The 25,095-nt window shown below is 47.1% G+C and overlaps 1 protein-coding gene across 2 annotated transcripts in view; it reads right to left on the bottom strand.

Annotated features, from left to right (window-relative positions):
* Positions 1 to 1,706: 1,706 nt before the first annotated feature.
* ALOX5 (arachidonate 5-lipoxygenase) overlaps positions 1,707 to 25,095 on the bottom strand; it is a 43,434-nt gene continuing 20,045 nt past the window's right edge. For both annotated transcript variants that reach the window (XM_045842266.1, XM_045842267.1), the window contains 10 exons: positions 16,340 to 16,446; positions 15,386 to 15,558; positions 12,267 to 12,413; positions 7,471 to 7,674; positions 6,656 to 6,742; positions 4,830 to 5,008; positions 4,403 to 4,524; positions 3,922 to 4,022; positions 3,443 to 3,613; positions 1,707 to 2,350 (listed from right to left, as the gene is read on the bottom strand). In XM_045842266.1, coding sequence (XP_045698222.1) covers positions 2,171 to 2,350; positions 3,443 to 3,613; positions 3,922 to 4,022; positions 4,403 to 4,524; positions 4,830 to 5,008; positions 6,656 to 6,742; positions 7,471 to 7,674; positions 12,267 to 12,413; positions 15,386 to 15,558; positions 16,340 to 16,446 — 1,471 coding nt within the window. In that variant the 3' untranslated portion in view covers positions 1,707 to 2,170. The remainder of the gene's footprint in view (positions 2,351 to 3,442; positions 3,614 to 3,921; positions 4,023 to 4,402; positions 4,525 to 4,829; positions 5,009 to 6,655; positions 6,743 to 7,470; positions 7,675 to 12,266; positions 12,414 to 15,385; positions 15,559 to 16,339; positions 16,447 to 25,095) is intronic.

The following is a 25,095-nucleotide window of genomic DNA, read 5'->3' as shown; positions in this document are numbered from 1 at the left end:
TGTCCTGGAGAGACTATGGACAAAGGCACTAGTATCATTAGTTTAAATCACATATGTGGAGCTAATTTAACTTGAAATGGATGATGCATCACTGCAGACCTGGTATTACCTGTAGTTGAGCTTCATCAGGATGCTTTAACAGGAGCCCTTTAAACTGGGCTTTAAAACTTGTGATTTTTCCTCAGTATTTCCAATGCCTCTTGGGACATAGAAAATACAGTGGTCAGTACATCTGCCCCGGACAGCAATCTCTTTGTTTGGATGGAGATTTCATTATTTGAGTGGGGAAAACAAACCATCATTTGCTGATGGCAAGGAACCTCTTGGGTGACCCCTTTTAGGTTCCATCTTGTATCCACAGTGGAAAGCATGTGATGAACTAAGTAAAAACAGGATTCTGTCTCCTTCATACAGGGTATCTGCAGATATTTGCAGCTTGATTGTCAAGATACAAATATTATCCATTCAGGAGGGAAAAAGGAGGAGTAGGTTCTCATAGTTGGACTAAGGGAAGCTGATCTTGCTAATGGCATTTTCAGCAAAGTGAAATGGCTGCTCAATTAAACATGAGCCGTCCTGTTAATGGGAATCAAGGTTAATGTGGAGAAAACTGGTAACTGCAGTGGGGTATTGATTTTTTAGATCTATTCTAATAATATCTGCCATTTTATGGGAGTTTTTAGTCCATTAACTTTTGATGTAATTATTGATATAGTTGGTTCTGTGTCTGCCATTTCATTATTTGATTTCTGTTTGTCCCCTCTGTTTTTATATCTCTATTCCTCTTTGCCTGCTTTATTTTAATTATTTACATATTTTAGGATAGCATCTATTGGTTTTTAGTTATTCAGTATTTTTAGTGGTTGCCCTAGGGATTATAATATATCTACTTGAAATTTTACAAACTACTTGGAATTAATAATGGGCCATTTGATATAAGATATAGAAACCATGTCAATGAAAATATCCATTTAATACCCATTTTCTTTTATGCTATCTTTACATGTATTATAAATGCCACATGGAAGGCTATAATATTTGCTTTAAATAGTTATATATTTTAAAGGAGTTAAGTGAGGGAGGAATTAATTAAATTACTTTCTTAATTTAGCAAATTTTTACCATTGCTGATACTCTCCCATCCTTCCTAAGGATCTGAGTTTCCATGTAGTATCATTTCCCTTCAGCCTGAAGAATTTTCTTTAGCATTTCTTGTAGTGTAGCTCTGGTGTCAACAGATTCTCTTAGTTTTATTTACCTCAAAATTTCTTTATTTTGTTTTCACATTTGAAGGATATTTTTGCTGGTCACAGAATCCTGTGTTGGTGATTGTTTTCTTTTAAAGCTTTAAAAACATTGTTCCATTGTCTTTTGGCTCCTATAGTTTCTGATGAAAAGTCCATCTGTAATTAAAATCATTCCATTATATGTTATATGTGTCACCACTTTCAAGATTTTGTCTTTAACTGTGGTTTGGAGGAGTTTGACTTGAAGTATATGGTTTACTTTATTCTGTTTGGGTTTGGCTGAGCTTCTTGAAGCTATCCAGACTGGGGGTAGTGGAGAGGCTTCTGTGTAGATGGAATCACAATGGATTACAGTTTTTTTGTGTGTATGGGATGGCATGTGAGCTGTTTTGAGTTGGTTGGAATGTAGCATGTGGAGGGAAATCTGTTTTAAATGAACTTTATTTTTATTACAACTAATTCTTAATTCACTTAACAGGACTTTATTTGGGCATTTACTATGCACAAGAAATTAAACTAAGCATAAATAAAACAAAATAATCATCCTATGTCTCCAACAAGAAGAAACATCTATCAGTTATCCTGATTTGCTGGTGTGGAAGTGCTGAGCTAGGTGAAGGGCAGGAAGCTGCACTATCCCATTCTTTGTAGGAGGGGCCCAGCAGTGTTTTCACACTTGGATCCAAGTATGGGGTTCACTCAAGAATGAAGAATAAAAAAGGAAGATGCACTGAAGCTTAGCTATAATGTGGCCCATCCTGGGGCAGCCTTTGGTTTGAAGCCAGTCAGCCTGGGGCCTGAGGGCAGAATTCCAGAAGAGAAAGGCCAGAAGGCCTGCCCCAGGACTGCCTTGTGAGCCTCCCCACCTGGATAGGCTGGAACCTAGGTGGCCATCCTGGGGTGAGACTGGCTCAGGCAGCCACTCATATGGCCACGCTGTTGGGAATCCGGTCTGGAGACAAGTAGTAATATGGCAGCTTCTTATTCTTGTTGCGCTCAGCAATCATGCTGACGATGGTGTCGAGGTTCTTGCGGAATTGGGCCATGGCTTCCTTTACAGGTTTTTCAATGAAATGCTCCTCTGGGTACATGCCCAGGAATAGCTGAGGACCCAGACGGACAGACAGACAGGTTACTCTACAATGCAGCAATGTTAATTGACAGACCTTATCCTACCCATAGAGATGAGCCCTGGGGAGTCATCCTCTGCTGCCTTCTGAGAATGCTCTAAGAATGAAAATACCATCTCCAACTTGGCTTTCCCTAAGGAAGCCTCCAGGGTGGAGATAGGGGGATTATAGATGAGTGGGAGAAACAACTGCACTTTTCTGCTCCAGGGTGGCTATAAGGACATGTAATGGTGCAGGTAAATATGGAGGCTGTTGTTGGCCCCAGGCAATGGGCAGAGGGGCCAGCGCTGGCCTCTCACCCCTTTGAGGTAGTGTGCTCATTTGCACACTTACACAGATGTCTGCAAATTAAAACTAGCCATATTAAAAAAAAACTATTGGATTGTTAAAATTGGAAAGTTTCATATACAGGGCTGGAAAGGGTGGGAGACTCATCATATGCTATTGATGGTATTTGGGATTTACTTTATGGAAGACAGTTCAGTCTCAACATTCTTTGACCTAGAAATTCCCCTACTTGGAGTGCATCCTCTGGTCTTATTAAACGTGTGCAAAGAAACATATCCATAGATATTAGTGAGGGACCAACACATTAGCAAGTGCCCTAAGTAACTTAAATGCCCATGAGTCTGGGCCTGGTATAATCATTCTATGTAGCACTGAACTGATGCCATAGCGTTGTATCTACTGAGACACCCAGCTTTGGGATTAGCCTATATAAGGTGTATGGAAATGTCTGGAAGGATATCCAGGAAACTCTTAGTTGTTACCTCTGGGGTGCCAAAGAAAAACCCACAGAAGAGAGCTTCATCAACAGCTGGGCGTGGGGGGATGCCTTTGTGGGGAGTGTCACCAGTGGAGTAGGGTCCCCTTTGCTCTCTTGCCCCAGCCATCCTGAACTCACTTCAGCTTCAGGCCTGAGGACCTTGTGGCTACTTCACCCTCAGAACTCAGGATTCCTGGAGAATGGGTATCTAGCCTGAGTCCTGAGTCACAAAACCCTGAGATTGAGAAGTGGGTTAAACCTGGACAACCTGCCTGCCAGAAGAGGCAGAGTGGCCTCACCTCATTCTCCTGGAACTGGCTCAATGCCCACACTGCACCCAGATGCCAGCAGGAGCGGCCTCGGTCTGGCAGTGTGTCCACGATCTGCTCGATGGTGACTACACCCTTTGCTGTGGGTGGTGGGGCCCGCATGGTTGGAGGGGCATTGGGAATCCAGGAACACCAGTCGTACTGCAGGGAGAGCCACAGACACACAATCCAGCCACTGCCTGCCTGTTTCCCGCTTCCCACTTGTGCACCCCTCCCCGTCCACCAGGCCCCTCACTGTGATCAGCCAGGGTCCTCCACCAAGTGGGCAGAATCCTCAGTAGGAACACCTGATCTGGGCCCTGAGGCTGCCTGTTTTCCACCTGGCTTCCTCTACCTAACTGGCTGGCTGGAAAACTAAGAGGGGCACCTCACCCTGTGGGTCAGTAGTAGTCATGGTCAAGATGATCTTGGTGGTTTCCCACCCAGATGGCTGCCCTGCCCTTGCCCACCTGGCCAAAGTTCACTGCTGCATGCTGGGCTGAGGCTGTGAAGATCACCACGGTGAGGTACTCAGATAGCTTCTCCCTGGTCTTGATGGACTTGGGGAAGCCTAAGGCAGAGCAAGGATCTGGGTAAGGCCCCACCTTCCAGGAGAGATAGCTGACCAGCAGAGTGCCACTTCTACCTGCATCCTCCCTTGGAGTCCCCTACACCAGTGCTGGAGGGATGGGCATGGGCAAGACACAGACACACTGGGAGGGATCAGCAGCTTGGCTTAGTCTCTTGATATTTCTGACCCAGGCTATGAGGGTCACAGAAAGCCCAGAAATGTCCCCATGAGGCCTACTGGTGGTCAGGGGTCCCTTGGGGACTCTGGCCCCAGCACCAGGTGCTAAGTTGCCTACTATAGGCCATTGTTGCCCAAGGAAATTCAGAGGTGCAGGGAAGAACAGCAGAGAGGGCTAGAGGAGAGCTGGGAGTGGTTCCTACCTGAAGCCTTCTTGCCCCGCATGCCATACACATAAACATCCTTCACGAAGTCCTGCAACTCCTGGTCCTCCACCACCACCTGGTCACTCTCATAGTAGATGCCAACCACATCAGCTACAAACCTAGCTCAGGAGAAGGGGCCCAACAAGCAGTGGGCAATACAGTCTGCAGAGCTGTGCCCCCAGGCAGGGCCCCATCAGTGACCCTGTCACATATTTCCTGAATGTCCAGGTTATTAAGGTCACCCTACTCCCACTCACCCCACTTCCTCCTTCAGTGCCCTGATAACAAAGCCAAGCACCTGGCTCACTGAGTCAGTCATGGAGGCTCCTGGCTAGGTCCAGGAGCCATGAGCCATGCTCATATTCACTCCTCAAAGGCCCCCACTCTGGCCACACAGTAGGTCCCATATCCAGCATGTACTCACGTCTTGATGGCCTCCCACACCAGGAGCCCGTCGTCCCGGTAGAAGTAGTAGGGAATGTTCTCAGTGCTCTCCATGCCCCGGGCCTTGATGGCCTCCGGGAAGCACAGGGAGGTATATGTCAGGTCCTCCATGGCCCTCTGCACCATCTGCACATGACCACCACCCCCTGTGGCATTGGCCTTGAAGGGGAGGGAAGAGAGAATGATGTAAGCTGAGGCTGGTTTCCCTCTCCAGTGTCTGGTCCCAGAGCTCCCAGTAGAAAAACTAATCAGCAGTGTAGTGGCCAGGCACACAGAGGACCAAAGCCAGATCCTGTGAGGTTGGGTAGGAGGATTTTTATCTTGAGAGAACACCAGGGCAGCCTAATGAAAAGGCCACAGGGAGGAGCCTCTGCTTGACCTAATGCAAGGGGTTGAGGTGGCTGGGTATGTGCAGAGACCAGGGACAGCTGCAGAGGAAAGGGCGAACTCCTACCCTGAGGAGGGGCAGGGGGACAGTTGGCAGAGTGGGGACCTGGCCTGCTGCAGCCTTGTGACTGCTCTCATTCTGAGTTCTGAACATGGGCTGCCCAAGTCCAAAAACTGCTTTCAATGACCAACCTTTGGATGAAAGCAGAAACCAGACCCCAGGACCTGCACAACTCTGTTAAGGGCTTGTGGTGTGCTTATGTGGGGGATGGAGAGAGGCACAAGGAAATGATCCTGGTCCTCCTCCCTGTGGCTGAGATACAGACACACCTGCTCCCAGGTATACACAAGGCACATGGGGGCTGAGTATTCAGGCTACAGAATCTTTCAAGGAGGACTTGGGTGCTGGGGTGCCAGACATGTGTCCCCAAGGGTTGTTTGACCCAAGTGGAACTAATTGGAGTTCCCAGTGCTATGTACTGGGAAGGAAGACTATGGTCACTGCTTGGAAAAATGAGCCTGGAGCTCCCATGGGGGAATGTCCTTCTGGGGCATGAGGCAAATACAGTTTAGAGAGAGGAAGCCAGTGTGCTTGGATCCCGGGGATACCAAATCCCTGGATCCATTTTCATCTGAAGCTTCCTCACCCCTATATGTTCAGGCATATGAGGTAGTATATCTCTTGTCCAGCTTCAGCTGGTTTGAATTGGGTTTTGCCATTTGCAACTCAAACAGTGGTTCAACCTTAGTGACCACCTGGCTGCTCACTAATGGAAGCTAGGAAGGAGGGAGGTCAGGGTGAAGCCTGCAGGGGTTGAGGTGGGGAGAGGGGTGAATCCAGGTTTGGTAAGGCTACCTGGGAGTCAAACCAGGATGGGGTACTACCTGGGAGAATGTAAGGAAAGAGTAGGGACCCAGGCCCTGCTGACAAGGAGAATGGGTTGGGAGCACTGATGACCTGAAAAGGCAGAGGGTGGGAGGCTGTGTACAGAGTGATGGGCAGCAGGATGGTGTGGGGGAGGCACAGGTCCCTAATGCATAAAAGGTGAGGAGTGGGTGTCAGGAGGCAGGGTCTGCACCCATGTGCCAGAAGATGGAAGAGGGGATGGTTGGAAGAGGTGACGGAAAAACTCTGAGGAGGAAGAGCTGGTGATGAGCTGTAGGGAATGCACTTAGAAGAAGAGAACTGCCCAGTAGCCAGGTGGAAGGTGTCAGAGACTGGCCACAGAACCTGGGAAGCCTTCAGTCTGCTTGCCTCCAGCCTCCACCATCTACACTCCCCAGATCCCCACTGCATGGTGTCTCAGGGCCTGGTCTCCCGGAGGGAAATCTGGAACTGAGGTCAGATGTAGGTTTTGAGAAGTGGGTACCCACCAGGCTGGGGTCTGCCCTGCATGGAGTGTGGTGGGAGGTGCCCACCTTGTCAAAGAGGCCATACTCGCAGATGAGTTGCTCTCGAGCCTTGGTGTTGATAGCGATGGTGAATCTCACATGTGCCACCAGGAGCTGGGTGGAAGAGCCAGAGAAAATGTCAGAGAAGTCCAGACCTGTGCCTGTGTCTCCCTGGGGCCCCCAGGGACCCTCAGCAACTCCACTGTGGAGGATGAAGCTAGGCCTCAGAGAGGAAATGCAGGTTGGCATGAAGGTCTTCACTGCTCAGTAGTTGCAGGCCTGGTGTGAAGCTTTGAGGCTTAGTGATAGTGATAATGATAAAAATGACAACAGTCAGCATTTGTACAGAGTGCATCTATTACCAGGTTTTAAACTCTCTAAATTTGTTAACTGTTTTAATCCTGACAATAATTCTATGAGGCAGGTGTACTGACAATAATCCTATGAGGCAGGTGTACTGTTTGATCTTTGTATTACAGATGGGAAAGCTGAGACACATGGAAATATTTTTGGTCCACAGTCACCCCAACAGTCATGGCTGATAGGATTCAGGAAGAGGGAAGGGCAGTGATAGGGTTGCCACCTTCACTCTGACCAGTGTCATGCTGAACTCACCTGCCTGTTCAAATTCTGTCCTCCTGCCTCGTGCCACCAGGGTGTCAGGCCCAGGCACTGTATCCTCAGGAACCAGTGGGCTGTCAGCAGGCATTACTGTCTTGGAACATCTCTCCAGGAGGCCTGTCTGCTGGCCACTTCCAGCCATAGCCCTATGAGATGGTCATGGCTCCTCCCCATCCACCCTGTCCCCTCCCTACCCAGATAATCTCCCCAACTTATTATACCTTAAAAATGGGGTGCACAGCAGGCAGCTGGCGGTACATGGCGATGCCGAAAACTTCAGACACCAGATGTGTGCGCAGAAGGTGGGTGATAGTCTGGTGGACGTGGAAGTCACTGGAGCGCACCCAGATTTTGGCCAGAAGCCAGTCATATTTTGCATCCGAAGGAAGAAAAATGGGGTTTTCATCTCCTGGGACTTGGTTGAGCTGATATATAGAAGAAAATACACTGCAATCTCTCACTGCAGACTATAGCTACAAGAGAGCCTGACCTCTCCAGAAATTCCAGAACAATCCATATTTCTTAAATAGTGACTTTTGAATCATTAGAGGATAATGGAGGGGGGCACAGATGGCTCAGGTTTGTGTTTCTCATTCCAGATACATCACTTACTCCCTTGGGACCATGGACGATTTACTGAGTCTTTCTGAGCTGTGATGTCACCATCTGGAATAAGGGGACAGTATTTACTCACAGAGATATTATGGAAAGTGAATAGGAGAGCATGAGGGCATCTGCATGAAGTGAATACTTGATGCTTAGGGCACATTGTTATGGTCTTCCACCAATCCCCATATTCCCTCTTGCCTTTCCTACCCAATATACTCCCTCCTGGCTCTGGCTGCCTTTGGTCTCAGGAACTATCATTTCCTCTGCTCTTCCCTCAAATGCTGTTATTCCCCAGCCTCTGCTTCAGAGGCTGCTCCTGACTCCCTTCCTGCCCTGACTAGTTTCTCGAGTTCCCAGGGCTCTAGGGCCCTCATGATGCAGTGTCCCAGGTCACTGTCACTTTAGCCCAGACCTGCGGCCAAATGCCTCCCTAGTAGAGACCAGGCTGTCTTTGCTCTCCAGTTGCAACTCCACAGTGGGCCAACGTGATTTTTTTCTAAAATGGAATTCATGCCATGCCGATCCCTTTATAAACACTCAGTCATCTCTTAATGCCTGAAAAGAAAGTCCCCGTGCCCCATGGTCTGGCTGCTGGCACTGGGTCCCTTCCTGCATTCCTCCTCATTCACCAGCCCCCTGGTCCTTCTTTAGTTTTGCCAATGCCAATAGTTGCTTGCATTCATCAATCTGGCTCAGGTTCAGAACTCCACTTTGTGATGTCATGTCTCGTGAAAGGTAAGCACTGTCATTACCCCATTTTCAGAGGAGGACAGTGTCTTGGAGGGTGGATATTTAAGGTGACAGTGAGTTATCCAGACTAAAGTGGGAGGGTGGCATTCCAGCTGCAGGAGCAGGTGAGGAGGGGGCTGGGAAGGGGTATACTAGACAATAGGCCCTTCAGAGATCAGTGTAGACAGCAGAGTGACTAAGGAGGAGAGCTGACTGCCATTGGGGATGGGGGTGACCAAGTGGGCTCCTCAAGGGCACATTAAATGTTTTGGAAGGTAATTTCCCTGTCTGTCTCAAAACCAGCAGCATCCAATAGCTACAAATCAGCATGCTATGAACACAATTTTAAATTTTTAAAAGCAGCCACAGTAATAAAAGTAAAAAGAAACAGGAGTTGATGTTAATAATATAATTTTATCTTACCTAATATATCAGATATTTCAACATTAAATATTTCAGCTAAACATTAATATATTAGCTAAAATATTTCAACATTAAAGTAATATAAAATTATTAATGAGATATTTACATTCTTTACATGGGTATTATATTTTGTTAGCATGGAGAAAAGCTAATGGTGTTTTTGAGGCATGTATTATTGACACCTTGTTAACTTATTAAGTCTAATAGATTTTTTTAAAAATTAGTCTCTTAGGTTTTCTAGGTCCACCATCACATCATTACCAAAATATAGTCCTAGTCCTCTCTCCTTTTTTTTTTTACATGTTTATTATTTTATTTTCTTGTCTATCACATCTAGAACAATGTTGAATAACCATGGTGCTATCAGCATTCTTTTTTCTTTTTTAAAAATGTTTATGGAATTTATTGGAGTGACATTAGTTAATAAAATTATATAGGTTTCAGACGTACAATTCCATAATACATCATCAGTATATTGTGTTGTGTATTCACCACCCAAAGTCAGGTCTCCTTCCATCACCATTTATCCCCCTTTACCTTCTTCTACCTCACTTCATCCCCCCTTTCCCTTTGATGATCACCATACTGTTGTCTATGTCTATGAGGTTTATTTTCTTTGCTTAATCCATGTACTTTTTTCACCCAGCCCCCAATTGCCTTCCAGTCTGACAGTCGTCAGCCTGTACTCTATGAATCTGTTTCTATTTTGTTAGTTTATTTTGTTCATTAAGCATTCTTCTTTCTGATTTTAATAGAAATGGCCTCTGGACTGCTATTTTTGAATGCCATTTCCTGGCTTTACTATATGGAAGTAATTCCCTTCCATTATTATTTTAATTTTTATTCACTGTGGCTACTAAATGTTACTAAATTTCCTTTTAGTTTCATTTGATACAATCAAAAGATGTTTTTCCTTATTGGTGTAGTGAATTATCCTGATAGTTTTTCTGATACTGAGATATTTGGAATAAATGGTGTCTTGGTTATGACATAGTAGTCATTTGTAACTTGGAGTGGTCTTCAGTTCTTTTGGAGCCTACCTGTGTAGTTTCAGCACTGAGGCTGTGCCGTTTCCACAGAATGAGCTGTGGCCAATAAGCCTTAAAGAGCTCTGGACTGAGCACCGGCCTGCAAACCAAAGTGTTGCAGGTTTGATTCCCAGTGAGAGCACAGCCTGGGTTGCAGGCCAGGCCCTAGTAAGGGGCATGTGAGAGGCTACCACACATTGATGTTTCTCTCCCTCTCTCTCTCCCCCTCTGTCTAACAATAAATAAATAAAATATTTTTTAAAAAAAGAGCTCTGGAAATGTGTGATTTCTAAAGGCTGCTGAATACTGGGCTGTTCATAACAGGCTCTTCTCAGTCTAGACAGTGAATCAGCTTCCTAATTGCTTAGGTGGAAATTGGCCTATTTTCTACAATTTCTTCTGATAATTCATGTTCTGCCAGCTTTTTATCCATTTTCTCTAGCTTTTCAAATTTGTTATGACATCATTATGCTTTAAAAAAAATCTCTGATTGTCTTTTTTCTCCTGTCAATTTTGGCTTTTCTTTCTTTTGTTAGCTATGGCAGGGGGTTATTTATATTTTGGAACTTTTTCAGAACCAGATTTTGAATTTATTATTCTCTGGCCTTCATATGCACAGCGCTCTATAGTTTGCAAAGTTTACATTTTCAGGAGAGGGAAGAGATTCAGAAACATTTCATGACTTGCCCAAAGTTCCTTGGCCTCTCTCTATAAGCAAGTGGCAGACCTGGGACTTAAGCCAGACCCCTGACTCCAGGCCACTCCAAGAGGTTTCTGGAGGACAGGCTGCTTCCAAGGCATGTCCCAGGAGTAATGCTCCCTCCTTCAGTCTCCTCCTAGTTGACTTCTCTTATTTCACTTGCCCCTTAACCATTTTCAGTTTCTTAAGGGTAGAACTTCTCTCTGGTAACAGGTTGGAACTCTTCTTGAGAAGACATGCCCCAGAGATGGGGTAATGGGGAGTTGAGGGGAGTATAGTCTGTGGGAGCCAGATGGACTGGTATGAATCCCAGCTCTGCTACTGACTATTTACACCTGTGCTTTGGTTTCCCTATTTGAGGAAAACAGTCCCTAGCAATAATGTCTGCCTACCTTACAGGGTTGCAGTAATGACTACATGAATAGAGGCAGGTCCTCACTTAAAATCCTGATGGCTGTATGTTCCAGAATCCAGGATATTTAAGATTTTAGCACTTTGTATACTTCACTGTGTGACATCTCTCACTCCAACCTTGATTTTGGGGCAACATGATGTTTTACAATCAAACATAGTATTCTAGCAGTGACATACGAATTTCACATGGAATGGGATAAAGCCTTTAATAATAGCCTCTTCTATTGGTTCAGAGCAAGTTTTACTACCAATGAGCTTGTTGCCAGTTTTTGGAAAACCTGTAAGTGTTAGAGTTTTTTACATTTCATAATTGAGGATGAGGGATTGTGGACTGTGCAGGTTAACCCTTAGGGATAGTCTTGGCATGTGGTTAGCACCTGACAAAATCAGCTGCTATTATGTCTGTAGTACTCAATGTCTGATTCATGGTTGGTTAAAAGTACTGCTTACTGAATGCTTACCTGCCTGTGGGGGCACAGGTCCTCAGTGCAGACCACCCACAAGGGCCTATACCTAGTCCTGTCCTAGGTGTTGTTTCCTGCTATCTGTACACCAGGTCCCACAGTGTTGCAGCATCCTGGTGCTTTGAGGAAGAAGAGGGCAGCCAGGATGGGGAGGGATGAAACTTTGCCCCCACCTGACTCCCCCAAACTGCTCCCCTCTCTCCTCTTCTACGGCCCCTGGTGAAAACAAGACCTGTGGACACTCAAACACAGCTTCCCAGGAGAAGCCCAGTTCCTGACCCAGCCTCTGTGGTGCCTCTCGGTGGCTTCAGTCTTCAGCCCCTGTCACAGCTTCATCTGCCTGGCCCCTGTTGGTACTTTGATTTGGGCTCCTCCCCAATATTGGGGAAATATGTTATCCAAGGGCAGGTCCTCTGCAGAATACCTCACTTTGCCAGGAATTTCTCAAGTGTATCTTGAGGAATGGAACCCTTTCTGTCCCTGTGGACAGCCCTCCCCACAGCTGGCAGAAAACCTTATGTTCTTGTTTTTCCTGTCTACCTGGTAGAGCTCTCAGCATCCTTCTGAGGAGCCACCAAAACAAATTCCTCCCTGAGTTCTGCCTGCTGAGAGTGAAGCCACCCAGGGAAAGAACAAGGCTGGTAGCCTACCTGGATGGCAATGGGGACAATCTTGTTGGCCAGGTTCTTGTACAGCAAGCAGATGGGTGCAGCTAGGAACTGCAGAGTGCAGGGGTCTGTTTTGTTGGCATCAATGCCATCTAGTAGCTTGAAGTCCACAATGAAGATGTTCCCTTGCTGCAGGAAGCCAGAGAAAATATGTCCAAATGAGTGTCAGCTAGCAATGGATCCTAGAATGAGGCCCAGAGGGAGGGATAGGCAGCTTTGGAAGCCCCTGCAACTCAGTGGAATTCAGAATTTGTACTTCTTTTGTTCTCTGACTCAGGGTTGGTTTTTGTCAAGAGTTTTCAGGTTGTAGAGTTGTTTTCATTTTCCACAAGGTAAAGCATGGAAATGGCCAGTTTCGTATTTGTTGTACCTGAAATCTTGACCCTTATGAACAATGTTGAAAGACCACCCAGAGTGACAGCTTAATAAGCTGTCCAGCAGATGGACTTTATATGGAATAGATAAGTCAAACAGCAAAGAGTGTAGCCGTAGGACTCCAGTTCCATAAAGTTCAAAACTAGGCAAATTCTGCTGGGGGCCTGGGGTGGAGTGGACTTTGTCAGGGCTGTCTCTATAGAGGCAGGCAGGGATCTACAGGATCAAGTTAGGGTCTTCGGGTGGGGGGTGCTCTTCTGGAGTAGGGAGAAGCTGCAGGGGCTGGGGCATGCAGCGTCTGCAGGAGTGGTATGATCTGTGTCCTTGTCTGAGGTTGGTGGCCCAGTGGGATGGGTATTTGGTGCAAGTTCATCGACCATGCTTGACACTCCTGATTTACACCCTCTTCTGTAGTTATTATGTTTCACTATAGAACAAATGTGTCTGGGATTTGGGGGAGGTAGAAAACAGCTCTTTCCAGACTACACTTGAGTCCTCTAGAGGAATCCCAACCTGAATATTCCAGGTTTCCTTTTGCATGATTGGGGTTTCAGTAGAGGGCCTTCTTAAGCCTTCATTGTGTGTGTGTGTTTCAGGTATACAGCATAATGGTTAGACATTTATGTAGCTTATGAAATAATTCAAGGGATAATCTAGTACTCACCTGACACCATACATAGTTATACAATATTACTGACTATATTCCCTATGCTGTACTTTACATCACTGGGACTTTCTCGTTTTAAATGAGTAATGGAAGTAGGGGTTGTGGGTAGCTGGGGAAGGGGTCAGGGTCTACAATATGGCAGAAACAGGTCAACAGACCTTAAGGGAGTTGTGTGTTCGCACCTCTGCCAGCAGAGGATGCACTGTGGCCACCCGTGCACACACTTCATGCACCTTGGCTGAGGGGTACAAAAGACCAGAGACTTGAGACTCCAGCTACCATTGTCTTCCTTTGTGAATGCAAAGGACCCCAGCAGTCATGTGACACTGGTGATGAGCTCTGAGCATCTGTCTATGGTGCTTGTGGGGCAGGAGAATGAGAACGTGAGGGATAGTATCTTTGGCCAACCAGGGCAGAGGAAGGGTTTCAGGACAGTGTGCAACAGGATTCCTCAGGACACCTGGACATGCAGGCTGGTGGGTCACAGGGCTGTGTGAGCTTCTGTGATGGGCTGGACAACTGGCCTTTCAAAGCAGAGGTGACCATTAGTGACTACTGTGCGGAAGGAATGGCTGCCAGTCAAATTGTGAGAGGACCCAGGGTAGTTAATGTGATGAATGAAGGGAGGCCCTGCAAACCTAGTCCTGGGAACCAGGAGGTCTGGGATTTGGGCCTGAGATTGGGGCATTTCTCTGTTATCCCAAGCCACCCCCTTTCTTTGGGCTTCAGTGTCATTGTTCTGGAAACAGAGAGAGCCAACCCTGTCTCTCAGTTCTGACTCTAGGATTCTGCTGTAGACACTAGTGGTCTTGCCTGCCTTGTGTCCCTCTTCTCTCCATCTGGTCAACGTGATTCTCCTGGCCACAGTGACTGGTTCAGGGAATTGAGGGTTGTGCATAGGTGATAGAGTGGCATGTGTGTGTGACTCTGGTCAGTGGTGGCTATTAGATTACTGCTTCAGGGCCAAAACCACAGCTGACTGTTCAGACTATGGTTCAAAGGAAAGATGACCATTATGAGAAAGATGGCTCCAACCCACCTGCCCTGGAAATGGCAAGGACCCTGGAGCAGAGCCTGTCCCCTGACAGGATAGCTAGGCACACAGATATCTGCTCAATGCCTTGCAATTCTGAGATTTTCTGATTTGAAGTTTGAAACCTGTAGCACTGAATCAGTGTTAATACACCCAGTAATTGACCTACAGAGGAATATTGCTGTATGTGCTGCCTGCATGGGGGCATGTGTTGTTGTTGTCAGACATCTATGTAACCAGGTAGTGTCTGGGTGCCTGGCCAGGTCCAGTAAGTGAGGGTGGCTAGAGCCACCTGCCCTGGAGCAGGGGCCTCTCCTGGGAACTTCATCTGGGAAGGTAGCCCTCCAGAGTTAGATGGACAGGGTGTAGGGGCTAACAGATCTGTCCACAGATGGCACTGACCATCCCTCTTTGGCTGGGGCTCCAAGGTGAGCTGAGCAAGCAAGAGTGCTAGAGTGCTAACCCTGCAGGTGAAGGCTGGAGGAAAGGTTGGGGAGAGGGTGAGGGCAGAAGCAGACGACATCAACCTTTATATGAGAAAGTAAAAAATTCCATCAGATTTATTTGTTTGTTTATGCTGCATGGTTGTTTCTTTTACCAATTTCCTCACCTTTGCAAGCTGGGTAACAATTTGATAGCCATGCAAGTAAAGCTTCCCTCACAATGCCTGACCTATGACAGGCCCCTAGTCAGAGGCCTGACTAGGCCTGTCAATAATTCTTTGAATTATTGACATTGATATTTAAAATATTGATATTATGTTCCTAGAGCCAGGCATTATGTAGCAATATCACTGCCAATTCCTCTTCCCACATTAGACAAGACATTTCATAAATGCCCAGGAAAAGGAAGAAGTTGCTTAACTGAGGGCAGCTGATCTATTAGCCCAACAGATGAGCCTGGGAATGACAGCATGGGGCCAGTAAGCACTGGCCCACAGAAGGTGGTTTCTGCCAACATAATGTGACCTAGGCATTGAGTTTGGCCTCTGGACTGGATCACTGTCCCCAGCAAACCAGGCCTTACCTTGACCTCCTGCTCCAAGGTGAGCTGCCGCTCCAGGCTGCACTCCACCATCTCTGTAGTCACTGGGAGCTTCTCGGGCAGCTTTGTGCAGCGCTGGATCAACACGGGGTTGCAGCCGTTCAGGAACTGGTAACCAAACATGAGGTCTTCCTGCCAGTGATTCATGACCCTCTCTATGGAGGAGAGAAGCCTGAGATCTCAGTGGGGGCAGCCTGGGCCTGGCTGAGTCCCTTCTCCCAGGCACTCCCTAGACACCTGGCTGACCTTAGGCTCTTCCTGCCATGTCCAGTCACCTGTCCCCCTGCCTGTCACTGGGTCAGGCCAGCACCAGCCTATTCTCCCTGAGATGGGCTTTGGAAGGTTCCTGTGTACTCTTTTCTCAAGGACAAAAATAAAAATAGGCCAATGGGAGTGAATTAAACTGAAAACTTGTGCACAGCAATGAAAGCAATCAATAGAGTAAAAGTCAGTGTACAGAATGGGAGGTGATGGGTTAATGTACAAGATATATAAGGAAGACTTATAATTCAATAACAAAAAAAAAGCTAGTAGCCCAATTAAAAAGTGGGTAAAAGGACTTAGACATTTCTCTGAAGACATAAATGGCTAGTAGGTCTATGAAAAAATGCTCAGTGAGCTTAACGATCAGGGAAATGCAAGTTAGAACTACCTCACACCTGTCATGATGGCTAGTATAAAAAAAAAGGCAACAGATGAGGATGTAGAGAAATTGGAACACTTGTGCACTGTTGGTAGTAATACAAAATGTGCAACCACTAAAGAAAACATAGTGGCAGGTACAGAGGGTGACAGCCTGGGTAATGGGGATGCCTGGGCAGCTGGACCTGGGCAGCTGGGCCTGGCAGGCCAGCCATGGTGGAGCAGAGTGGGGCAGTACTTTCCAATTCCAGACTAGTCTTCCAGCACCATGAGAGCCCCCAAAGGCACACTCACCAGAAATAGTGTTGCTGATCTTGACGAAGATTTTTTCAAAGTCAGCAAAGTCACTCCAGGAAGATTGGAACATGTGCATGAAGCGGTTGATAAACAGGTTCTCCATTCTGCACAACAGGGGACAGACGGCATCACCTCTCTCACATATGCTGGGCCTCTCTCTGCAAAGACCCTTCACACTGTGGTCTTATGGAGCCTCTAGATACTACCTGGGCAGTGGAGACTTGAGCCCAGGGCAGCTCCTGGGAATTGCTGATTGGTCCTGTGGAACCAGGATAGAAACTTGCACCCACACTGATGCTCCTCCTCCTGTACCTCACCCATGACAGAGATTGGCTGCCTGCCATCAAGAACAGTCTATGGCCCTGGGTGGTATGACTCAGTGTATTGATCATCGGTCTAAGAACCAAAGGGTTGTTGACTTGATTCCCAGTCAGGGCACATGCCTGGGTTCCAGGCCAGGTTCCCCAGTAGGGGGCACATGTGAGGCAACTACACATTAATGTTTCTCTCCCTTTCTCCCTCCCTTTCCCTTTCTAAAAATAAATGTAAAAATCTAAAAAATTATACCTGTTAAAAAAAAAGTCTGCAGTGCTTCTAATCCCTTGCATGCATGCTCTTGTCCATGCATTCATTCATTCTCAGGGAAGCTTTCAGGGACAGAACGCCAAATCACCTATGCAGTTGCTCAACCAAGTGTCCTGAGTTTTAGAGGGATCAGCATTCAGTTGAGTTTAATCCTCATTTACTTTCTATCTAACTGTGGCTATGTGGCTGGTGCTGAGGAGGATACAGTTTCTGAATGCTTCTTACACAGGATAGAAAAATAACCCAGGACAGGAGCTTGACAGATTCAAAGTGCAGGCTGTAGGCAATAAGGAGTGAGCTATCAGTGGTCTGAACAATCCTAAGGGCTTTCTGGAGGAGGCAGGTGTCAGGTGGGCCTGGGAAAGGTGGAGAGGAAGGGAAAAAGCTTCCCAGGCTTCCCTACAGAACCCAAGCTAGGCACAGAACAGAGGTTTGGGAATTCTGGCCAGTGCTCGCTGTAACACACTGCCTCAGTTTCTCTCTGTGGCACACATGTGGCTGAAAGTAGCAAGCAGTTACCTGTCTTATCCCCATGGGCAAGTCTCCCTGTGACATCCAGTGTCAGTCTCAGTTTGGAAAGGACTTCCTTCTGGGAGAGGAGAGGTCTTCCCAGGTTCCTACAATCCCCAGACCTGAGGGTAGCTTGTAGGGAACCGATCCATGGGTTTGGCTCCCGTGTACCACACCCGCCTATGGGCTTTCCAAAGGGCTGGAATAGCTCAGCCCTATGGGAAAGCCCATAAGCGGGTGTGGTACACAGGAGCCAAACCCATGGATCGGTTCCCTACAGTGGCCCAGTGCCAGATGGAGCCCAGGAAAGAGGTCCTGGGCATCTTGTGGGAAATTGGGTATGAGTCACAGTTCACAGTCCAGTCATCCCCCACCGGGAGAGGGTCATAGTCTCTCCAGCTGAGTATCTTTAAATTCAAAACAGGGTCATGTGAGGCAGTACTCAGAGGAAGCCACAGATCCAGGAACCAAGTTGGGAGGAGAATACTTGCATTGTTCTTTAGAGGAAAATATTTCTATATACATACAGACAACTGGAATATAAGGGACCTCAAAGACCTGTTATTGTAAAAAGAGGAACCTGAGGCCCAGAGAGGGCACCTAGCTCATTCGAGGTCAAACAAGCAGGTAACAGCATGGCCAGGTAATGGAACAGGCAGGAGAAAACCTGCACTAATCTGCTTCCTGGGGCTAGGAGAGGCAGGAGCTCTTGTTTCCTCTGCTTCCCCTGCTGCTTTCCTGCTAACAGCTTCATTTTCCATTTCACAGTTTTGTGTTTGGAAGGGAGTAGGGTAAAGCGCACTGAAGAAGGCTGGTCTTGTTCCAAGCATAGCAGGTGGCTTGGAGGAAACAAGTTGCCAGAGTTACCCAGAAGTGGTGGGGAAACCGAACTGCTCAGAGGCGGAGGTTCAATGCAGAAGGGCTCTTTGGTGACCTTAGCCATGAGTTTCAATTTTCCATAGGCAGGACTGGGCTTAGCCATAGGCAGAATAGCACTGTGATGGCATAAGACACAGGGACACAGACCAGGCCCTGGGTCTATGGATTTTTTCTATCAGGAAGCTGCAGTGCAGAGCAGGCCACCAGGCTCAATCAAGTTGGCCACCTTTCCCCATCAGACCAGTAGGGGGCTGGAGCAAAGTGTCTTTGAGTCCCCAACCCGTGTGCTGGGGTCTGGACACAAGGACCCTGGATGGAGCTGGGAGGCCATGTGCAAGTCCTCACCAAGGCAAGAGAAGGCAACTGAGATGCATGTAGGTTAGCACAGAGTGTTAAGGTCCTGGTCTGAAATCTCAGCCCCATTGCTTCCCAGCCACGTAACCCTGGACAAGTCCCTAACCTTGCTGTGCCTCAGTTTTCCTCATCCTTGATGAAATGGGCATAATGATTGTCTCTGCCTCACAGGGCTGACATGATGTATAGAAAACATCAGCATATAAAAAGAGATCTACACTTATTAGCGACTAGTACTATAATTATCATTTACTGTTAATATTAAAGTCTGCAGCCTTAGCCCACAGTGTTCTGGGGGGGAACTAGTAGGTTGAGTCCATAATCCATTCTATAGCACAGAACTTTGCCTGTCCCTTCTGCCTCATTCACTCATTCTGTTTCTTCATGTCCAAGTCATGGAAGAATTTTTGCCTAATGACTCCTCTTCCTCTCCTCTCTGCTCCCCAAAAGTGTTCTCACCCAGGACACTGGTGACTTCTGAGTGACTATATCCAAAAGGCTTGGTCAGCCCTAAACTCCCCTGATTTTTCTGAAGCATCTGACAACCAACCCCTATCTTCTTGACACTAAAATGCAGAATGTCCAGCTCCCCAGACTTCGTACCTGCTTCAAACCCCCACAGTCCTGACCTCTGCTACCCTCCCCAGATAGAGGGTGGGCTCCTTGCCCACCTCCCTGCCTTGGCAGCCTTAGGTCCACTTCCCTACATAGGGTTAAACTCTGGTTCTTCTGGGTCACCAGTTATCACTACCCAGAATGTTACCCCTTCTGCTCCTCCAATAGGCGTGACAAACTCCTATGACTCTTCAAAACCCATGTTGGCCTTCTATCTCAGAAAGTGTTTTTCAGATTCATCCCCAGAGTTACTGCCTCCTTTGCTTTGATTTTCCCCAGGGCCCTTTTCCTAAGGAATGTCCACCTCATACTAGTGTGATGAACGTACACAGCTCAGTCCCCACTAGACTGTAAGTTTCTTGGAGCTGGGACCAAGGGGTCATTTTTGATCCATCTTGGGCCCCCAGCCCCCAAAAGCTCAATAGACACTTGTCAAAGGAAGAGTGGCAGGTAGCCACCTTCTCTGGGCCTGCTACCCTGGGGTGGAAGAAGCTCAGAAAAGCTAGCAAACAGATGGTGACAGTGCCTGAAAAGTCAGCTCCCTGGGCTCAGGACTGAGGAGAAAGTCCTTCTAAATACCCAGAATAAAGTCACTAGAGTAAATTCATCTTACAGTGTTCCAGACATCACCATGGGGACATTGCATACATGAGTTCATTTAAACCTCATAACAATTTTAGCAGTTAGGCATGATAGTGCTCATATTATAGCAAGGAAACAGGTTCAGAAACTTAATTCTACTAAGATGACACAGCTAGAGTCTGAATTTAACTCAGCTAGCCAGGCTTTAAGATTAATATATCCCCCCCACCCCTAGGAAAAGAAACATATAACCTGCAAGTGTGGTCCATGGACATCACCTGGGGGCTTACTGGAAATTCAGACTCATATCCCACTGATCAGAATCCTTGGTCTGGTGTCTCATGGTGGCCCACTTGCACAGGGTTGTTTGAGGGATAGTGTGCGGACCTATGTTCCCTCACTGGGAAGCTTGGCTGTTTCTCCTTGTTGCCCAGTATCCAGGAGACACCCAGTTGTCCTAACATGGGCCTCACAAAAAAGCAACCATTGTGAGCCATTAACAGCAAAAAAACTCATTAAACTATGCCTTCCTTGAATGAGTTTGTTTCAAGGCAAGAATCAGCATTTTCTTTTTCTAATTCTAGTATAGGCTTAAGGCAGACATGGGAGAGGGCTACCAGAAAAGAAAAGGCAAAGATTGCTGGGACCTAGTATAGTCCTGAAGTCAGGCATGCAATAGGCACTACAAAAATGCCAGTTGAGCTAAACTGAAGAGCAGAGGACACGATGGAGTGAAAAAAATGAAAGGGAGAAAAGGGTAAGTGCCCTTTAACCTCATTTCCCTGACCTGTGTACTGAGAGACATCTGAGCCCCTCTGAGGAGTCTAGAGAGAGCGTTGAAACATTAAGCAGATTTCTTTGTCCCAGGGTTTCTTGAGCCCTTACAGTCTTCTAGAGCATGGACTGTCGATGTGGTCCCCAGACCAGCTGCACCCCCTGTGACCTTGTCAGAAATGCAGATTTTCAGGCCCACAGCTGGCCTCCTGAATTGGACACTTGGGAGTGGGTCCAGAAATCCAGGTTTTCACAAACTCCCAGGGGATTCTGCTGCAAGCTATAGTTTGAGAACCACTGCTGATAAAGGTTGCAATATTTTCAAATTAAATTGACTATAGAACAAACCCCTTTTTAGGGAAATGCTACTTTATGCTTTGTGCCTTGTGTTAACTCTTGCTCTTATTCTATGACCCATTTTAAACAAGAAAAAAATGCAACTTTGGCAAATACAATTTAAAAAATTTTAGATATAACTTGTAGGTGGGATTTCCACTCTCTACATTTTCCCAACAAATTTCATTTCCAATGGGACAGAACTCTCTGATTTTGTAACAAAATTCAATAGAGTAAATAGGATTGAAATACAGAAACATAGGCATCAGTTAGAAGGAGGAGATGGCTTTTAAATCTTCCAAGAAGAGTGGGAGGCTTTGGGGTGGCATTTGTAAAGTTAAGGGGAATAACCCTATTTTCTATGAGTGCTTTGTGATGTGCTGCCAGCTTCTTTCTGAGCTGGAGTGGCAATAAGAGGTGGAGTCTTTTTCCCATACAAAACTCATGGCTTTGACCTCCAAAGCCAAGAGAGTGAGCTCTCTCAACATCCCTCCCTCTCCATTCTTTCATCTTACCCTCTCTTGCTCTTTCCTATTTTGAGGGCTCCACCCCTATGCCTCACTAGCCTGTTTCCATCATCCTCAACCCTCACAAGAACTCTGTCCCTTCCTTTGTGATTCTATCTCCTCTCTCTAGGACCCTGCTCTTCATCTTAGGGGCCAGCTCTTTCCTTGCTTTCACCAGCTTCTTTCAAGGAGTTGCCATATACATGATAATTTTGTCTCACCTCGGACAAGCACTGGGCACTGAGCGGCTGGTATGTGTGGCTGGAACAGAGATTAAGGGGAATTACTGCACCACACAGACTCCTCTTCCTGCCCCCGTCCCCTCAACAGCCAAGCCTGTATCTAGCCCTTGGCCTCTTTTCCCTGTGCCTCACAAGGCTCCTGACCTTGCTTGGCCTCAATGCTCTCTTAAGGATTTTCTGCACAGCCTCAAGACTGCATTTCCTACTGCCCACCAGACCATGCCAGCAAAGGCTGCACAGACCTCTTGAGCTCAACATGCCCCATAACTGGACTCATCTTTCCCTCCAAACCTCTTCTTCCTCAGCTTCCCTTTTTAAGACCCATCTACTTTTCTTACAAGCCAGATGCATAATGTCAAGGATGCTTGGGTTCTCCCGTCAGCATCTCCCCATTGTGATCTGAATTCAAACTGGATCCTAGGTCTGTTCATACAGCATCACTGATCTCCTGTCCCTGTCTTCAGTAAGCATCTTCCCTTCCTCTGGGCTCTCTCATATGACCTCCCAAAGGCTGCCAGGTCAGGCTTCTGCAATGCAGCTCTAACTCCCTGTACATCTCATCTCTCATTGAACATTGCAAATCCAGACCTGTAGTGGTCAATTGTGGCTCATGACAGCATTTGTGGTGCTGCCTTTCTAGGAAGATGACTGGGGTATGGGTCAGGTGCCCCTGGCCCAGGGGAAAGGATATCCCTTCAAGGAGCTACCTGTTGGGAACCGCCCTGACTGGTATCAGAGGCTGAAACCCCCGCCTAGCTAAGGCTAAGGGAACGCCCTTGGAACTGTAAGCCAGCAAGGAGACAAAAGCTTGTCTCCCTAGCAGGAATGCTGCTTCTGCTGCTTTATTCATAACTGAACCCCAAAAAGCTTGGTCGGTTAGCCAAAGACGGGTAAGATTCCCCACGGGGGGAACGACCTAAAACAGGCACGATCACTTTGGGAGGCCCCCCAAAAGAAGGACTTGGGGGGCTGCAGCAAAAGGGGGTGATGGACCCTCACTCCTCGGCTTTGACAAAGTCTGAGTTCTCAGTGTCTGGGAGGAAATCTCCTTATCTCTTGGTTGCCTTAGTTCCCTTGCTCCACCTAAGCCTGAAACAATGACAGGGTGGTGCAGCTCGGTACTGAGAAGTGCGGATTCCCCGGGTAATCAGGCCTAAGAAAGAACATGTAAATTACTGTGAAACCTTCTTTGTTTAGAATGCCCTCAGTTGAATGAGAAGGGTCTTAGGAGGAAGTTAGTTTGTTCCTCAGTCTTACAGCTCTTTGACCCCAACTCAATAGACCGGCAGAGTTCTTTGTTTTCTATAGTTCCTTACTTCCCCTAATGAGTACTGTACTTTACCTGAATTATTATGCAAAATGATCCCAATAAAAGCAGGTATGGACGGTAAATCAGCGCGCTCCCCACTGGGGGGGGGGTGGCCATTTCGTCCCTACTTCCCCACAGAAACTAGTTTGTCTCTGTGCATGTGTGTTTTTTCTCGCGTATTGTCGAGCCATCCACAGCGTTCCGTGGTCACTGCTGGCCGGTGACCCATGCGCAACAGCTACCCCCATCCAATCTCATCTGATGAAAAATGCACAGTGGATGAGGGTCTGAGCACCCTGGTCCTTGCATGAGGCCTGTCAACTCTCCCAAATTCAGCCACATTTCTGCACTGTCCTACTGTACTGGGAAGGAAGCTCTCTTTCTCAATTTCTTTTAAAGAGAACATGCCCTTATCAGTCTGCCAACCTATTGCAATCAAGCTCCAGACTGCAAACAGTGAGTAGTGAATAAACACATAAGATGCTCCTCCTCTGATGCCATCAGGAAATTTCACAATTCACCTGGTTCTGTGAGCAGGCTCAGTCATGTCTGAACTTAGCATATGGTGACTCTCTGCCCCAATATCCTTGTCCCACTTCTGTGTGTCTGCTTGGCCAGCAGCAGGACTAGGCCAGATGGCCTTCTGCTGTGAAGCCTTCCTGGATCCCATAATGAGATAACACCAGAGAGACTGAGGGTTCCTCTATGAGCCCTTGAGGGCAGAAGCCAATCTACAGTTTCTCAGCAGGTGAGTGATGATGGAGAAGTGGGTCTTGCCTGGCATGACCACATTACCAAGAATAGAGGTAGACTGTCTGTAGAGAGAAGCTTCTCCCTGCATGGTTAAAATATGTAGTACATGTGCATACTATATTATCATAAAAACTCCAAGTTAGAGCTGTAGTCTTGTTTTTAGATGAAAACACCAAGGCTGAGAGAAGTTAGACAGTTTCCCTAGGATCACCGTCTAGTAGCCCAAGCCCCCCTCCCATGTATCCCTTACCTACCTAAGGTAGACGTGGTTCTTCTGAACTGCTTCCCTAAGGTCAACCCCCTTTGACTCAGACTTCACCCCACCCCACCTCAAATGCAGAGGTCATGTCTCTTATCTCCTTTCTAGGACTCCGTGGATCTCAGTTCACTGTGCCAAGAAAGGCAGTGCTCAGCTGATCACTCTATTTGTGCTGTGCCAGCTGAGGCTGAGGGCCCATCTCAGATGTCTTCCATGTCATTTGGGTTCCACAGCTCAAAAAGCCAAGTGACATGAAAGATGTAAATAAAGATGGGCTATGTTGTAACTTGAAAGATGGTGGCCTGTGAAGCCAATCCTGGGGAGCACAGGGGAAAAATTATCACTCAGACCCAGGGGCTTCTAGGAGTTTCTGGAAGAAGTAGCACCTCACCAAAGTCCTGAAAAATGATGAGTTGGAATTAGCTGGATAAAAAAGGGCATTTGAGGCAGAAGAAACAGCGTGGGCAAAGACAAAGGGAAATTACGTCTCCTGGCAAACCAGTCTGTATGCTCATGGCTGGAACGTCTTCTGCAGGTGGGGCAGGATAGAAGCGGGGGAGCTGGGTGGATATACCTGGGCTCTCTCGCCTGCAGTTGGGGCAATCACTGAAAGATCTAAGAAATTGGAATAAAAGAGATATATTTGCCTTTGTAGATGGAACCTCCAACAAATTATATGTCCACTTGACAATAACCTTCCAATTGCTATGTGGGATGGAACCCAGAGAAGCAGGTAGAAGGAGGTTTCTGAACATCCAGGGATAGAGGGTGGACCTGGGAGAGGAAGATATGTTCAGTGAGACCCAGGAGATGGACTTGACCCCACATACAACTGGGAGGAATATAAGCCTAAGGAAGGAATCTAGGCCAGTAGCTTCAAACCTAGCTGCACATTGGAATTTCCCAGGGAACTTTTAAAATATACCTATGTCCAGACTGGAAGATGTTGGCAGGTGCAAGCATGGCAGGGTGAGGGAGGGTGAGATAGCATAAAATCTGCATCACTAAATGCACAATCAGAATTGTGAACCACTGATCTGAGCTACCAT

Source organism: Phyllostomus hastatus, unplaced genomic scaffold (assembly GCF_019186645.2).
Source record: "Phyllostomus hastatus isolate PE091 unplaced genomic scaffold, TTU_PhHast_1.1 phas_contig_38, whole genome shotgun sequence".
NCBI lineage: Eukaryota > Metazoa > Chordata > Mammalia > Chiroptera > Phyllostomidae > Phyllostomus > Phyllostomus hastatus.
Note: the sequence above shows the minus strand (reverse complement) of the source record. Positions and strands in the feature narration are given on the sequence as shown.